General features: G+C 40.4%; 2 protein-coding genes and 1 pseudogene across 4 annotated transcripts in view; 2 read left to right on the top strand and 1 right to left on the bottom strand.

The window, feature by feature from the left end:
- Nucleotides 1-9,127, top strand: part of LOC149314620 (tumor protein p53-inducible protein 11) — a 67,384-nt gene extending 58,257 nt beyond the window's left edge. Inside the window, exons 5-8 of one of the 2 annotated variants that reach the window (XR_016280944.1) lie at nucleotides 337-433; nucleotides 2,773-2,874; nucleotides 5,498-5,851; nucleotides 7,701-9,127. Coding sequence is in view for 1 of the 2 variants with exons in the window: in XM_089521497.1 (XP_089377623.1) it covers nucleotides 337-433; nucleotides 2,773-2,874; nucleotides 5,498-5,631 (333 nt within the window). In the remaining variant the exon portion in view is untranslated. Of the gene's footprint in view, nucleotides 1-336; nucleotides 434-2,772; nucleotides 2,875-5,497 lie in introns of both variants that reach the window. The other variant, XM_089521497.1, reaches the window with a different exon arrangement.
- Nucleotides 9,128-9,395: 268 nt separating this feature from the next.
- The window catches only part of LOC149314618 (tetraspanin-18), a 256,903-nt gene continuing 248,654 nt past the window's right edge, over nucleotides 9,396-17,644 (bottom strand). For both annotated transcript variants that reach the window (XM_089521494.1, XM_089521495.1), the window contains one exon: nucleotides 9,396-16,885. In XM_089521494.1, coding sequence (XP_089377620.1) covers nucleotides 16,838-16,885 — 48 coding nt within the window. In that variant the 3' untranslated portion in view covers nucleotides 9,396-16,837. The remainder of the gene's footprint in view (nucleotides 16,886-17,644) is intronic.
- On the top strand, nucleotides 14,394-15,858 carry LOC149314619 (inner centromere protein-like; annotated as a pseudogene).

The following is a 17,644-nucleotide window of genomic DNA, read 5'->3' as shown; positions in this document are numbered from 1 at the left end:
GAATAAAACATTCCTACACTGATGTTGGGTGTTCAAGATCTAAAAAAATGTGTCCCTTCACATGCACACTTAATATTCTGCCCTGAAGCAAACATTTTCCATTCTCCTCTGTCCCATTGCTTTCTATAACAGTTATGTACTCCTCATTGGCTTTTAACCTCATCATGACGTGGAGGCACTGATCCAACTCAGGGCCTCAGCTTCCATTTGCAAGAACTGGTGCTCACCACATCCATAAAAGTTCTTGCCTACCTTTAAACTGAAGATTGTTTTCCTGGGCAAATGAGGTTCAAGGGTGGCTTTTCCTCTCTTTTGATGTTTATCTCTTGCCTTTAGGCTCTTGCCTTTCCTGAGCAGCTCTACGATGCTGTCTTTGAAGAAGAATCAGTCAACAGTAAGATGCCCATCCGTCTGTATGGAGGAGCCTTGCTTAGTGAGTAGTAATTTGATAACCAAGAACAAAACAAACAAACAGCTTCATTTATATACCGCTTCATACCAAACTAGCAGTGTCTAAGCAGTTTACAACTGTAAGTAGGGCTATTTATCCTAGTAGGAATAGCTGGACAAATGCTAAGGGATGGGACTAGATTTCCTGAGGGGGGGGGGCATTACATATTAGTTCCCTCAGTCAAGGATAGACAACTTGTTCCAGGCATTAGTTAACTAATAATAACTAATAACTAACTAATCGTTAACTATTAGTTAAACTGTAGCTCATATCCTTTCCCTTGAGGTTTATTGGCTGGGGCTGATGGGAGATGCAGTCCAACAACATGCCCAGACTGATACAGAGCTTTATCTTTGGGAGGTTGGCATATACAGCTGACAATTCCTCAGCTTTAGATGTTTGTCAAATTTAGGAAAGGTGTTGACGGTGAAGAGAACCATGGAAATGTCTCAAGTAGCTGTGATAAACTGAACTTGTCTTAATGTGTGATTTGTTCACCATGTTGGATATTTTCTCTTTAAGTAAAAACAAAATTTATGTTTCATGTCTTTGAAAATAGCCTGAAGTGTATGTAGAGAGACTGTCTTCTTTTCATCCCCATCCTTGTTTTAGGGACAAGCAGAGGCTCACTATTCACATTTCAGTACTATTGACTTGCTCCATACTGCCTTATGTGTGCCACATTCTTCTTAATTTTTCTAAGGGTGGGTTGGACAAAGTCTGGTTAGAGCAATTCTTGTCCTCATGGCAGTGGGTCAGAAAAGGCTCGAGTCTGGTAATTATGGACAATTCCAGGACAACTGGAAAAGTTTCTGTGATGATCTTGTGAGCTTGCAGCAGCATCTGGTGGTCAGAAGTGGATGTACAGCTCTCCATGAGCCTTGAGTAAAACTGACCTCTCTTGCAGCAAATTTTGCCTCTGCCATTTCTGTTAAGGCTGCAAGAGGGTGCTCCATTCTGATCTCTACTCATCCCCTATCTTTCTATGTGATTTCATCTCTCTCAGTGTTGTCTGGCTGTTTCTTCATGCCTAGGTTTGACTGGGTAAGCACGCGTGTTTTTTAACATGTTCGTACACATACTGTGAAAGGGACAGAAACAGATAAACCAACCACTTACCCCATTTCTTCCACCTGAGGTCCTGGAAGGTTATTATTAGCTTTGCCTTGATCCTCTTCTGAAATGTATGAAGCAGCAAGAGCTGTTGAAAGCAGATCAGTAACATACTAAGTCAACTTCTCTAGAACCTTAGTAGGCTGCTCTTGGTATTGGTTCCTTTTGGGTGTGAGAAATAAAAGGGGGTACAGTCATGGCATGACACAAAAATGCTAGGGGATAGGGGATTTCTTGCAAATCCCTAGAAAGTGCAGTAGTACTAGGAGGGTGGTGAACATATTTGACAGGAGTAATTGGGGGCAAAAAGGTACTGTAAGGGGGTTTTGGAGGAAGAGGATCATGTTTATGTAGTGTACACAGATGGGAGAAGTACATTTGGGTATTACAACAAGATTTCAAAGTGTGTGTGTATCCCTGTGTAATACACCCAGGCTTCAAAATGTTGATTTTATGTTTTTAAAACTATTTTCTCACTTTATAGCAAAAGCTTTCAATTGTCTAAATAACAAAATAATACTGTAAAAACTGTTAAATTATTCTCAAAGCCTCAGAGTATGCAGGGCATAGTGTTAGAAAATTTAGGAGGTTAAAAAAAAAAGGGGAAAAAAAGATAAGGGTGTGTTTGTTTCATTAGATCTTTTTTGAAGGCTCTGTTTTTCCAACTCATTTACAATACTTATCTTGCTATGATGGCAGGCCACATACATTGTGCATCCTTCCCCTATCTTGCACCAAATGCCCCATGAGAGCAACATCCTATGTTAGCCATGTATACTGAGGCCTGTGGTGGCTAGAGAAAGAGGCCAAGGCACATGGACTGGGGCTTGATAGGGTAGGTGCAAAGCTTGGAAAAGATACATTGTTATTCTGTTTATTATTTTAAATAACTGTAGTCCATTGTTGGACTACTGTTCCCAGAATGCATCAGCCAGCTTGGCCAGTGATTTTGATGGCTGATGAATTTGAGAGTGTACTGCAAAAAATAAAATAAAATAAAATAAAATAAATGTTTTGATGCTTTAGGATTGGTATGATAGAATCTTCCCTCCAGTTGTATTGAGGGTGCCTTGTGATAACTGAAGATGGGGTGGAGGGAGGTCTCCATTTCCTCACTTTCAATAGCTTGAAGAATTTACATTCCTTTGTTATTCTAAAGCAGATGTTTCCTTGCCTTCTCTATCACTTCCTCTCCAATCCTCCTCTAGGTATCTCCCTCATCATGTGGAATGCCCTGTACACAGCTGAGAAGGTCATCATCCGTTGGACCCTGCTAACAGAATCATGTTATTTTGGAGTACAGTTTTTGGGTAAGGAGACATCTTTAGTGAGATTGAAACAAAGGGTGAAGCATGTGCCTACTGTCAAAATAGGGGAAACCTGTAGGTTGAAAAGTAGCATTTATTATTTACATTTACATACTATTCAGCTCTTCCCCACTTTATCCTCACAACACCGTGTAAGGTACAGTAGGCTCCATGATTACCCATGACTCAGTGGAGACTAACTTATATGTCCCAAGTCCCTGTTCAGCACTCTAACCATGAAACCACACTGGTGCATTATTGTTTTGGATCCAGAGCTTTACCAGTGCTTTAATTACATAGCTTCTTGCTGTACTGGTGAAAAGGCCATGAAATTGGAGCTAGGAATAATATTGAGTAAGAGTGAGGAGCTGTAAGGAAAGGGATGTACCCTTTTTGTTTGGCTTCTGGTACTTTTATTTAACTCTTGTTGCTACTTTTTGTTATGTGCCTTCAAGACATCTACTTATGCCAACTGTATCCTAGGGTTCTCTTAGTAAAATTTATTCAGAGAAGGCTTGTCATTACCTTCTATAATGGCAGAGCTATTTCTTATATAACAAATGTATGTGTGTGGTGTTGTCTGTCTTCAAGTAATTCCCAACTTACGGCGACTCTAAGATGAACCTGTCATGGAGTTTTCTTGGTTGGTCATCTTCTGAGGCTGAAAGATTGTGACTTGCCCAAGATCACCCAGTGGGTTTCCATGGCTGAGAAGGGATTCAAACTCTGGTCTCCAAAGTCATAGTCACTACACCACATTGACTCTTATAAGAAATGTACTGTGTCACATTTTAGCATTTCAAACCTAAATTCAATTGTTTGTTGCAATTTAGTATAGACTCATTATATCAATGAGAACTCAGTAAATCAATATTTGTGTAAATTCAATTGCTATAATAGGCCTGCTCTATTTGGAACTAAACATTGTATTTAGATCCAAACTCCCTTCCTGTCTCCATTCTTAGCAATTTTCTTTGTCAGTGCCAAGTGAGAATGCCTCCTGTTTCCTGTCCTTAACAGGAAATTATTTGTATGATTAAAATTGGGTGTATGGAAACAGAAGGCTTAGGGATGTACATCTTAATTTATTTCATTTCCTCTGTAAGAAAGAAAAATTCCAAAAGTAAACAAAAGTTTTCTCCCTGCTTGGTGAGATTGTGAGACCTTTTGCACATTTTCTATGATTTTACACATTTTACAAATTATTTGAGAAAAAAATCATTTGTGAAGAACATTTTTTGACACAAATATACTCTGACGTCTGCTGAAAAACAGATTGGTGCAAAAGCCAATGTGTTACACAAAAGGAATTTTCACAAAGTCTCCACATGTGAAAGATCTCATCATATTTTCAATGGGGTGATTTGGGACACACTTTCATGTTCATGGGTGGACAAAAAACCTTCGCAGGTGGTCTTTATATCTCCAAAGACACCACAATCCTTGGGAAGAAGATTTTAATTGGGATGATCCCTCCCTCCCCCGAGAAACAGTGCAATGCAGAAGAGTCAGAAAAAGGGTAATATCATAGGAAACATTGTACAACACCCCCATCTTCACCATTATTTACTATTCTTGAAAAGCATTTTCATATCAAGATGCAAATGCATCAATATACAAACACCTTAAAATCTGTCTTCTAAGACTGTAGAGATAGGGTATATGTGTCACTTCCCTGATCGAACACCATTGTCTGTGATATCTGGAGTTGCAGTTTAATTTTTCTGCCCTTGAGGAAGGAAGTATCTAGTTACCTTCTTCTGTAACCTTAACATGCATCCAATGTACAACAAGAACTGAGGAGGAGCTCCCATGTTTTCCAGTCCCTAATTGATTCCAGCAGCATTTTCAGTGTTGTGGCTATTTTTGAGCACCAAGGGAGAAAGGAGCAGCCTTATGTGGAGGATGGAGGCTGCTCCTTCTACTGTCCCTGCCCAAAGCAGTCAGTATGGCATCTCTTTAAGCTTTAGGAGGTGAGGACCTTTTCGGATATTTTGGTTTGCGCTTCCCTCCATCCCTTGCCTTTGGCCATGGTGATTGTGTTGAAGTCCAGAACTCCTGGAGAGCTGAAGCTTCTCCATCTTTGCTTTAGCTGTTTATTCCTTGTCAATATATACATTTCAGCTTCAAAAATGGAAACTTTTTAGCTGGCAGCTGAATTGTTCTTTTCTCCACAACTTTGTTAGTTGCTTAGATTTACACTACCTAATTTTAATGGTGAAAAAGACAACATAAGGTATGTTTCACCGATTACTCTGAAGTCTACAGCTGGTTCTAGAAATGTCCATCTGCTTTTCTCTGCAATCAGTTGGTATTTTTGCACAGAGAGTGACATTTGTGTCTTTCATGCTGGTCTCAGCGCACCCTCAGCACAAACACACATTTTTCCATGCCATTCTTCCCCCAACAGGCTGTTTCATGTGCTTACAGGATACAGTATGATGGAAGTTGTATTCCAACCTCTCTTAGCAATTCCTCTTTGGCAAAGGCTATTCTACACAGTTTGGATCCTGCAACATTTGGTAGCAAGGTTTTCTCTATTCACAAGAAGAATCCTAGATGGCAGAGAAGGACTACTTGCATGTGTGAATGTGTTTGCTCCTAACCTATTTTCTTTCTCTTTCAGTTACAATCATCACACTGGTGGAAAGTGGTCGAGCATCCACAGGCGCGACTCTTCTTCTTACCAGTCGGGTCCTCTTTGTACTTATCAGCCTTTATTATTATTACCAAGTTGGACGCAGGCCCAAGAAAATCTAATCTTCAAGACTTTTGGGATGTGGGTGGGGTGGTGGGCAGAGGGGCTTGTCAAACATTTTACATTCTTCTTCTTCTTTTGGTACATTTTATATTTTGTCTTTAAAATCACACTTCCTTAAGGCATGCATCAATGTATAAATCCAGAACTGGTGTTTACTGCTGCCATCAGAGCTTGAAGAGGAGAGATCAAAGCCAGTCTGGAGAATGATGGTAGGCCAAAGTAGGTGAGAAAAGAGAATGTGGAGCTAACAAGGGCTAATCAGATCTAGGTGGTTGTGGAGGGATTAGTTTTACAGAGAAAAGTGGCACATGATCAAAGTGAAGGGACATGTGGAAATGGAGCAATCCCTCAAAGCTGAATTCAGAATGCAAAAGCTGCCAAATAACCCTCATTAATGGCACACTAGGAGGATTGCAGTTGCCTGCAGACTGAAAGTTATGCTGCCTACCACCAAAAGATGTTTCTTGCCTGAGATTGCACAGGCACTGCTAGTAATACTAAATCCATTTTTGGCTTAATGTCTGAGAAGTCAGGGCTCAGCGGCTAAGTGATCTCTTGGATGTTAATATCACTGCCATGTCTGCAAAACTCTGATGTTTTAGGAACCAATGAGCCTAGTAATTTAAGGGAAAACTGATGGATTTTTGAAGGAGGACTGGTGAAAATATCCGAATCACCTACTGTTTCCCCATGGGTCAGTCCCCCCTTCTTGCCACTGAGTGTTGCTTGTATTGATTTATTTTTGTGGCACCAGGCATTACAGAACCCCACCCCATGTGATTCCAGAGATAACACTGGGAAAAGGGGAAAAGGAAGCAGATAAGAGATAAAAGAAACCATCCATTTACATCAGTTAAAGCAAACAAGTGTGAACACAGGGTACTAGAAACATCTGCCATTCATCCCCTTATGTTGCAAGGGAAAATATGTTCTCTGCCTATATTGGAACACAATTATAAATAAGTAGCCAAGGAATTTTCAGGAATAAGCTGCTATGAACAGTACTCATGTATTCTTGGCTAGTTCAGCACATACACCACAGTGATGTGTAAGTTGCTATTTAATTCAAACCCCTTGGTTTTGGTGGTTGGTCATCGTCTGTGAAATTGAAATGTTCTTGAAAGCAAATGAAGATGTGTGTATAGGGGTGGAGTGGGATGGTGGGATTGATTCCCAGAGTTTGGGAAAGTTAATTTTTGAACTAAAACTGCAGAACACCCCAGCCAGAAAATTAATTTTTCCATGTTCTGTCGATTCCTGTGTCACTTCATTTGTATGGTGGCATGTTACCCCAACAGGAATGCTGCATTCCCCATCAGATGTATTGAGTGACTGTATCCTGTTCTAAACCATAGCTCTGGGAAGGAGTTTGCATGTGGGTTGCCTACCCTCTACCCCACTCCCAGGTGTTTTTGTGGGCATGAATACTGCAAAACCCCCTGGGTAGCTTAGCTATGCTGAGTAGGAGGAGCCATTCAGCCTAGGGATATATATGCTGTTCCCAATCTATGATGGCCTCTGCCATGTTTACTAGTTTTGAATGACATCCCAAACTTTCAGTTATCAGTGTTTATTTTTTAACCATTCAGTCACTTAACCAAAATAAATCAGGATTAGCACAAAAGTTTAAATTATACCTAATTCATTGAATCCACTCTTATTTATTATACCTTTTTTAAAAGAAAAATGATGTTAGGGTAGTGTAGAGTAGATTATGGGGACATTTGAGGTATTGCCAGTCTGCCCAGGGTTGCCTATGTGTCTTTCCCAGACTGTGTGTAGTCAAGAGGCAGACAGGCCAGCACTGGAGATCTCGTCTGTCTCTGTCTTTCCCCTGCCTTCCCCAGCTTGGAATTATCTGCCAAAAACTTCAGATGAAATTGGAAGGTGCTTGTTATCCCCAAGGAGGCCTAGAAATGAACCCACTATGTACTGCTTAAGGCTTTGCTCTAGAATTTTACATTCTAGGTTTTTATTTAAAAAAAAAAACCCATACCGAAGAACTTCATGTCTTCTACCTTTAAATATACATCTCACAATAGTTTTTGTGTGTGTTGCCCAAAATCAGGAGAACTATATCTTTTGATGTGGATTTGAAGGCTCACCAGTACAGACCACCTAAGATGAGCCAAGGTGCAACAACTACAGACTAATCAAGGGTGGGTTGCTTTCTTCTGGGATGCAGAACTTTACCTACCAGATAATCGTGCTTAACGTTTAAAATCAAAGCAACACCCTTATACTCATGGCAAGAACAAAATTGTATTTGTAAAGGCACAGAAATGTTCCATGGACAGCTGGCAACGTGTTCTGTCTTTTGGCTGCAGTGGGTCTTGCCCCCCCAAGACTGCCTCACTTATCTTTTGGGATTTATCAAATGTGCATGAACTTGGACAACTATGTGCATCGCAGCTAATGGCCACATGAAGACCATACATCAAATGGAAATCCTCAAATTGTCTTGAACTTTTGATAAATGTAGTGATTCATGTGTAGACTTTAAAATCCAAGGATAGTGACTAGTAGTCCAGTGTGAGGCTAAACCCCTCCACAGGAGCAATTTTTGTTCATGCTACATTCAAGTGTCACTTACCATTCTTGGTCTCTGGAAAAGATAGTCTGTACAATGTGTGAAATAAGTTTGATTTTCAGCAATTACTCTCTGGCTTTGAGCATTTTGTTCCACGGAGGGTGGGGTTGAGGGATTATCTGTTTCAGACATATCAACTGCAGAAGAAAAGAATCCTTTCAGAGTTGCTGTCATCTGGTGTCCAAAAACTAGAGCTGAACTGTTGCCGGGTGTGGGGTGATGGTCATAATTACTTTAAAATAACAACCTTGGGCCTTCCTTTCTTTTTAAACCCTACTGTTTGCTAACCAATTTTAGTTTAGAAAAGGGGATGGGGGAGAAGCATCCATGTGACCATTTGCCCAAACTTGCCTTGAAAGGTGCAAGAACACACAGAGTAGAATCATATGCAGATGTCCATTGGGCATATGACTTTGTCAATCCTCATCGCACTAACCTACCCCAAGTAGCAAAGTAATAACAATTGACAAAGGTGGGGTAGGCAAAGAGTGCACCACAAGCTGTTTTTGTCATTCAGTGTCTGAAGACCAACCCTCTTTCAGGGGAAAAAGATGAATTGCCCTTCTTGGAAGCCTGCAAGAGCAACTACTCATAAATAACTTCCAGTCTCTCTATCCCATTTAACTGTTTCAAAAACTTTAAGTGGATTTCCAATCCATTTTGTACGAGAAAGCATCACAACTGCTTCAAAGAAAGGAATATGTCCTCTCTGGCCAGCTGACTAGTATATGAACATAGTAACAATTGAAGAAGGAAGTATTATTAAATTTATAAAAGACCCCACATACTTATTAAAAATACTAGAACTGAGGCAGGTTCTCCAAACCAACTTTCCCTTGAAACCAACGAACATGCTCATAAAAATGCATTTTTGTACGGAATTTAAATAACATACAGTCAAATGCAATAGATTATTGTGGATAACTTTGCTAGTCATGCATTTATGTATTTCAAAAGCTAACTGTTTAACACACATTATTGTATTTTATGGTTCGACTTCATAATCTGAAAAAGAACAAAAATAGCAGCTGTAGGCTGATTGTATTCCATTTCCAGTTCTTGATAGAGCTAGTGTTCTGCATTTTGGCTTTAAGTAAAGCTCACTGTTAATATATAAACATTCCATTACTATTTTTGAGAGAAAGCAAAAGTGAGAAACACACATGAACTGTGAAAAGAAAAGCTGCTTGGTTATCACAGTGTCTTTATTTTTATCTTTTTTTTTAAAGAAATGCACACAGAAATTGTGCAAAATGCTTCAGAGTAGTGTTCTGTTTTATGTTACAAAAACCCTCTTTCAATATAAAAAAGCATTACAATAGGGAATACAAGTTAAATTAGCTCTAGCTTTCTAATAAAAGGAACATTTAAAATAGATTCCAACATTTATTTGACAAGTGGTTTATTTCCCAACCACCTGCAACAGTGACAACAACAGACAATGGAAGGAACTGGGTGAATCTGGGTTCATAAACTCAAAACCAGAAGATGGACACAACTCCAGTGTGAAACTCTCCTTTGCAATCTCCACTTCAGAAGGGGAAAAAACTGCAAGACCTTTAAACTGCTCACACAGATTTCAAAGAGATTTGGGGCCAGAGAATGTCATGCTAGAATGTGTCCTTTCTCTAAAAATATTGGGAGACAAAAGATGCATCAATCTCCAGCATCAGAGTTGTTCCTTTATAACAGCATTGGAAAATAACACCCTGGTGGACACTCTTGCTAGTCTGTCAGTACTTGGAATTTCCATTTGTTTCACTAGGAAAAGGAAATTATTTCAAGCCAGTGAATTCAGAATTGCAGCCTATCACCCCAGTCTTTAACTTAGGAAGGTACATCTACTCTGTGGTGGGGCCCCAACAGCAACTAAAACCAGGGACTCCCTCTCTCTATTTTTCTCCCTGGAGGGGGGAGGGTCTCGAACCAGTTGCAGAATTGTTCCTTTTGCAACATGAAAATGCTAGGGACTATTTTTAGCTGTGCATTTTGTCAAAACCTGGGCCTAAAGTCAGCTGCTGTTCCCAAATGAAGTAGCTTCATTTGATCAGTTGGTTAGAGCCAGTGTAGTGGAGTGGTTTAGGTGCTGAACTACAATTCTGAAGATCAGAGTTCAGTTCCTGCTCAGCTATGGAAACCTACCTGGAACCTTAGTTGAGTCACATGCTCTCAGTCCCAGAAAGCCCTGTGAAAGTTTCACCTTACGTGTGTGTATGCATGCACCAGGGAGCAGCAGTTAAATGCCAGTACTGAAGCCACTCACAGCCACAAGGTTGTGAGTTCAATCCTAGGCAGGGCTCCAGGGTCCACTCAGCCTTGCATCCTTCTGTAGGTTACTAAAATGAGTACCCAGCTTGTTGGGGCAGGGACGTAGCCAGGATTTTAGGATGGGGGGGTCCAGACTAAGTGCCACCATTATAATGGGGCTTGGGCACGGTGGTGCAGAAGCATACACCTTCATTTTTCTAATGGAAGGGGGGGTCCGGACCCCAAGAACACCCCCCCGGCTACGTCCCTGGCTGGGGGCAGTTAGCTTACACATTGTAAACCACTTAGGGAGTGCTTAAGTGCACTGATAAGTGGTATAGAAATGTACTTGCTCTTTCTATTGGCTTCAAGTAGTTCTAAGGTGAACCTATTATGGGGATGTTTTTGCAAGGTTTTTCAAAGGAGGGTTGACATTGCTTTCCTGAGGCTGAGAGAGTGTGACTTGCCCAAAGTCAGCCAGTTTCCTGCATAGCTGAGCATGAATTGTCTAACCACTATATTCCCTTGGGTCTCTTAGGGTCCTTATAAGTCAGAAAAAATTTGAAGGTACACACACACACACACACACACACACATGACAAATATACATATAAATCCCACTGAATCAATGACTGTACTATAGTTGGGACTAGCAACTGGTCATTAGTTCTGAAGTCTCACATTTAAAATCTCATATTCAAAATCCTATACCTTCCCCTTGAGGTTCTTTCTCACAGTTGCTAGCCGTCGGTCATCAAAAGCTCTCCAATTTTGTTTTCTCCACCTATGACAGAGACCTCCAGAGAATCAACTATTAATTAACAGGGAACTCTACAACTCAGCAACAGTTTCCATAATTAACTAGAACTATTTTAACTATACTTCTCTACCAAAGTTGTGATGGGACTGCTTTGTTGATATGGAGGCAACAATGAAGTAGTCATGAGGAGAAGGTGGCCTGAATTCTGTTGGGGCCTTACACCTTTGTAAGTAGACTTGCATGTGTGGGAATTATAATTGTGCTGCTGCATAACATCTGCATCCAGTGCAAGGCTGCTGTTACATTGCTATGTAGCAGAGTCAGCAAAGTGCCCAATATGCATCAATGCACATTGGGTGCCCTAAACAGTGTTCACAGTTCAGTAAAAGGGGTCTCTTATAGTCTCTGCTATGTAGCTAGGTATATGAAAAGTTACACAGTGTATCAGGTTAGCAGGATTCTGGTGGGGATTTGTAATAGGCTTGTAGCATTCAATTTTTTTAAAGTAAAAAAAATAGGAATTGTTACTCTTGAGAAAAGGGTAGGCATGACTTTTTAAAAAAGTAACTATAAAGTTTTCTACTTTTAGAACCTTGCAATTATAACTGAACATGTTTTTAAAAGTAACTTCCTAAGCTCTTTTCTCCCCTTTTCTGCTCTGATTATCACTCCAAGTGGGATTAGATCCATTTCAGTTTTCAGGAAGCATGCTATTCTAAGATAAAGCCATAGCGCAGTTGCTGAACATGTACTCTCCACACAGCAGAATATATCAGATTCAGTTCCTTTCAGCAGGGGTGGGCAACTTGTGGCCCTCTGGATGATGTAGGACTGCAATTCTCAAGATCCTTCAACTCTGGTTGTGCTGGTGTTGTGAATCCAACAGCTGGAGGACCACAGTTTGTCTAGTCACACTTTACAGAATCTTGGATATCCACTGCTGCCTGAGCAAACAACACTGGACTAAATAGTGGTTTGGTACATGTCTCTGCTTCTGCCTTTGGACTTTTGTCTAATAAGGCCATGGTTTGGTTCCGTCCGCACAATGTTGTGTTGGGCTCATTCTTCCCACACTAGATTATTCAGGCTCTTTCAGGTGCACTAGCAAAATTTCAGTTCTCTGCTACACGTATTTCATTCTTAAGCACCTATTTGTCATTATTATATTTCATATGTGTGAAGACTTCAGTGGCAATACTTGTTACAGAACAAACAAAAGCATTATCATCAAAAGTAACACCTATTTTTCCAGGGATGTCACACATTTTCCTTGTTGTAGAATTTGTACAGAACTTAACTAAAGAAACATGAAAACCACACCTTTAATTAAAGAAACTGTCAAGGGCTACATGAAGACTTAGCTTGGCATCAGAATTCTTCAATTAGTCAAATATTCAATATGATTGGCATTATAGTCTTTATTGTTTACTTCATAACAGATGGGTATTCATGTTTTCTTCAAGGCATGGTTTTTGGAATGAATGCTCACTAACATGCTCTCTCTGCAGTCATTAACTGCTTTCCATGAAGTGATGTCCCTACTTATTTATATTTATTGAATATAAATATATGCCTTTCTCCCAAGATAGGATTTAGGGCTGCTACATCCTACTGTTGGATACAGTGCTTACCATTTGCCCCTGGAGTAGCATGTCCCCTTGATTTGTCATAGTTTGCATTACTGTCTGTTGTATGGTCAGTATATTGGAATCAGAATCTCTCACTAAGAAAGACATCCAATGCCAACTGGAGCCTTCATTCTGCCCTCAAGGTCAACTAACTGGTGCCTGTTTCTTCAAGCTAGATTTGAGGATCTAAGTGGATCACATACTATTAAAACCACAGCTTGGCTTTGGAGGGGGGGGGGGGAAGACTTTGGTTAGGGTATGTTATTCCATTCCATTCCATCCCATTCCACTCAGCTTTTTCTTAAGTAAGAATTGCTGACAAGCAGAAGCAATACCACAAGATTCACAAAAGAAATTGTGGAAAGGATAACTGGAAATGAGTTTCCCACGGTTTCCTTCCCATTAGGGGGATTTCCTGACTCCCCAGCTGAAAGGCACAATAAAACATGAAGACAACAAGCTACTCAACAGCTACAAAAATTGAAAATAGTCAACATATTTAGCACATAACATGGTTGTGACAAAACGTTCAAAAGCTTAGAAATGAGCCAAAAGGAGCATTTCCATCCTTGCTGCCAGATCTGTGGGAAAACTACATCTCACATTAAAAACTCCAGTGTGGTGAGAGAACTCAAGCCCTGCCTCCACCCAGGCTCAGTGATTACTTCAAAAACCCCACTATCTGAGGAGGTGATGAGAAGACTGAATCCTTATCACTCTACCACCAACAGTTTACATTAATCAAAACATCAGGATGTTCCTTCATTCTCATAAGGCCCACATCACTATAACTACTCAAGAAGGTCAGCGAGAAGCCCAGTCTGCTGTACATACAATCAATGAAAAAACAACTGAATCTAGGCCAGAGTTAGATCCCACTTCTCATTCTCAAGAGTTAATAAAAATATCAGGAAGTTCCTTCGTTCTCATAAGGCCCACATCACTACAACTACTCAAGAAGGTCAGCGAGAAGTGAGCAGCTCTGAAAAGAGTGAAAAGATCCAAAAGCGATCCAAGAATGTTGGATTGTCAAAAAGATGTGGTAAACTATTATCATCTTCGAAACAGATTAACCAAAAGGATTTGGGCATAATGAAACTGGAAATAGACAACATCTCACCTTGTTTCCGTGTGACTATATCTCAAGCTCTCAGGTCAGCCAGGTCCTCAAATGATTCGCTTAATAAAGCAAGTACACATTTCATGTAAGAGCTGATACTACTGGTAGAAATCAGTTCTAATGGGAGAAGGAAAATAACAAAAGAGGTGCAAGGAGTTTCCAATTGAAAATTGAAATATATCTGCTGCGAAAACCAGTGAAAGTAAAGAACCCAGCACACATATAACATTGTATCTGTCCAGGTCCAAGAAAGTTGCCTTTCTGAAATCAAAGTTATAGAGAACTTCAGTGAAAGCCCACAGACACCCAGAGCACCAAAACGTCAATCAGTACGTTGAAGCCAAAGGGGTAGGCCGTCCCAGAACTTCAGAGCCTCTCTGGTTGTACAGCACTCACTAAATGTCAGAAGGGAAATAATGGTCCAGATATCTGTTGCCAAGATTTGGTTCAAGCATAAATCAGACCACCAGTCATCAGCTGTTTGTGGGAGTGCAAGCTCCCAGTCTGCTGTACATTCAATTGATGAAAAAACATCTGAATCTAGGCCAGAGTTAGATCCCACTGAATCACTACAAAAAGGTTAATCAAAACATCAGGATGTGTAGGAGAAATTCTTCCTAATTAACCAGAGGCATTCTTGCTTTTGCCTATTGGATTAAGTGGAAGAACTTCGTACCTTCCTCTAGTTAATTACTAAAGTTAGCTATTACCTATACCCAGATCCAAATGTTGAGGATTAACCAATCATGCAATAATTAATGATCCTGTATTTTCCTCTACCTGCTTTTTCTGCCTTTAAAAGTAAGAGACTTGTATGGTTCAAGAGTCAATTGATTTGACCACCCTGTCAGTTGTATTGGCTGCAATGTCAATTGAGCTGATCAGGATCAATTAAACCATCCATACCAGATGGCAGATGGCTCTGTCCAATTTCTCTACAAGGATGTTCCTTTGTTCTCATAAGGCCTGCATCACTACAACTATTCAAGAAGGTCAGCGAGAAGCCCAGTCTGCTGTACATTCAATCGATGAAAACAACTGAATCTAGGCCAGAGTTAGATGCCGCTTCTCATTCTCAAGAGATTAATCAAAACATCCAGATGTCTCTTCATTGTATACAGTCTGAAGAGGGTCAGTGAGAAGGAGACTGCAAAGTGAGCAGCTCTGAAAAGAGTAAAGAGATGCATAAGCCATCCAAGAATGTTGGGAGACAAGCAAGCTATAAGAGAGCATGTGGTGAGACTGATGAACAACACACAGAAGATATGCTGTCTCTGCCAAGAAAAAAGGCTCCATCTTCTCCATGTCTTGAAAGCAAGGTATCAATAAAGACATTCGTGCACATAGTGCATAAGAACAAAATACTGATGATAACCTCAGGCTCTGTGAGCCAAAACAGCACTATAAAACCATTCCTCAAGCAAAAAGGAGAAGCAATGGTTTGAAAATATCAGGAAAAAGCAAGAGGCTGAACAATATCAAAAACAAATTGGAAAAGGAAAAGAAACAACAATATGAAGCAGAAGTGTGAAGAGCATCTTTGCAAGGCGCTGCAAGCTCAGGAGCGGGTAGAACAGATGAAAAAGGAGGAAACGACTTGAGGAAAAGCTTGATCAGCATGAGGAGAAAAATGGAAAGGTGCAAGATGAAAAAATGGTAGGAGACAAAGTTAAGAAGAAGGTGGCTGCCAAGAAGCTGGAGGAAATGGAGGCCTGGCGCAAACAGGAGGATGAAGCTCGCAGACAGAAAGCTCTGCAGCTAGTAAAGTGGAGGATGTATGGGCAAAAACAAGGCATGGGATGGTGGCTGCCTCTATACGTAGGAGGCCAAGGAAGAAGTGGACTAACACTTTTTCATAGAGTAGGGGTAGGAATCATATAGCCCTCCTGATGTGGAATTGTAAATTCCACCAGCCCTAGCCAGTATAGCCAGTTGTGAGGAATGCTGGAAGATGTTCAGCATCTAGAGGGTTGTATGATTCCCAACCTAAAAATTTAATTAAAAAAGAAAGAAAGAAAAGAAATAAGACAAAAGAATTCTTTCTATGGGTGACAGCACCAACAATTCTAAATCATAATACTACACACACACCCCACCGCAAAGGTGAGGAAATCTATAGAAGAACTGAATTCTTTCCTCATCTCATAAAACACTAAACAGGAAACTCACTGTGACAAAGAAAAACTATGTATTAAATGTCTGGTTCTAACATGACCCCTTCCTGGCCTTGAAAAGAATCCCCCTCCCCTTATTTTCCAACACAGTAGGTCTCACTTCAGTAGGATTCCAGGTGAAGGCAGTATCCTTTCCTACTAATTCAAGAAACCTTTGCATTGATTGGATTTTTCACAAGTGGTGGTTTAGTCCCCCACCTTAGCTGAGGGCTGGTAAGTCAGTGTCAAAGCATCATCTTTCTTCCTGGCTGCCTAAGCATTGGCTAACTTTACATGTCACAAAGCTTTGGCTGAGCAGTTCCTTAGGATGCTGAATATCAATTGTGTTCACAACAGGTGGTCTTCCTCTTTCCCACCAACACATCATTGATACATCACTGTTGTGTGAAGAGATGTGAATTCCATGCAACTTCCTGCTTCATGGAGACCAGAAGAGTTCACATCTTCTGTGTTTTCCAGGTTCCTAGTGCAACCCATTGTGTGTGGCTTCTGATGAAGGACTCCCGTGGGAGAAGACAATGTAGTGTCCAGCACCTCAAAGTTCCAGCCCCTGAAGTACAATCCATTTAGTCATCCATATATTACAAGCCTTCCCCCCCCCCCCTCTATTAACCAAAAATAAAGTTGTTTCTCTCTTTCCTGTCTTCATGTGGTTGGAAATTTCTCAGCTGTTCATGGGACACTTCTTACTGGATCCCCCGAAAGAGGCACATGGCAAAAATCATAGCAAAAAGCTATAAATGAGGCAGAAATAAGAATAGTCAACTACAATTAAAGCAGTAAAATGCAGCTAGTCTTAACTGTAGCCTTGCATAAAGGAAACCTAACCCACCCACCCCCCATTCCCACAAAAAACTAAAACCAAAAATCAAACAGAACTGAGGCAAAGCTTAACCAAGATACCAACACATTATGTATGGATCCTTATATTGTTGCTACAAGTTGATATGCTATTTTAAAAAGAAAATTCATCTGTGAAAAGGCTGTTTAGGCTACAAAGACATGGGATTTCTACATTCCTCTACTTTGACTTGTCTGTTGCTCCCACCAATTGATGCTAAAGACAACATTACCTTATGTTGCCACCCTGTGGTGAAAAACGTAAATGTCACTGTAAACCTTCTAATAAAGGGAGCATATGTATTACATGAGGAATCGGTTGAATGACAAAGTGTTCTCCCTAGGAATTTTCTAGGTCTTCCAGTGCAATTCCATGGTGTGTTTCTGCCAGAGGTTGACCATAGAGTTACTCTGGAGAATCTACAAATGCCTAGAGAAGTTTTCTTTCTAGGAATCTCTAGGTCTTCCAGTGTGACTTTATAGCCAGCTTCCAGCAAGCATACCACAGAATTGCACTAGAGGACCTAGAAAATGCCTAGAGAGAACATATTTTTTGGATGTGTGAAGGTGAACCTGTGTTATACAAATGCTATAGAGGAGGCCCATTGTATCAATTGGATTTGCCTATCTGTTACCTCAACATTCAACATTCA

Source organism: Sceloporus occidentalis, unplaced genomic scaffold (genome assembly GCF_023333645.1).
Source record: "Sceloporus occidentalis isolate IW3139 unplaced genomic scaffold, rSceOcc1.0.p SCAF_4, whole genome shotgun sequence".
Lineage (NCBI taxonomy): Eukaryota > Metazoa > Chordata > Lepidosauria > Squamata > Phrynosomatidae > Sceloporus > Sceloporus occidentalis.
This window is presented reverse-complemented; position numbering and strand designations above follow the sequence as displayed.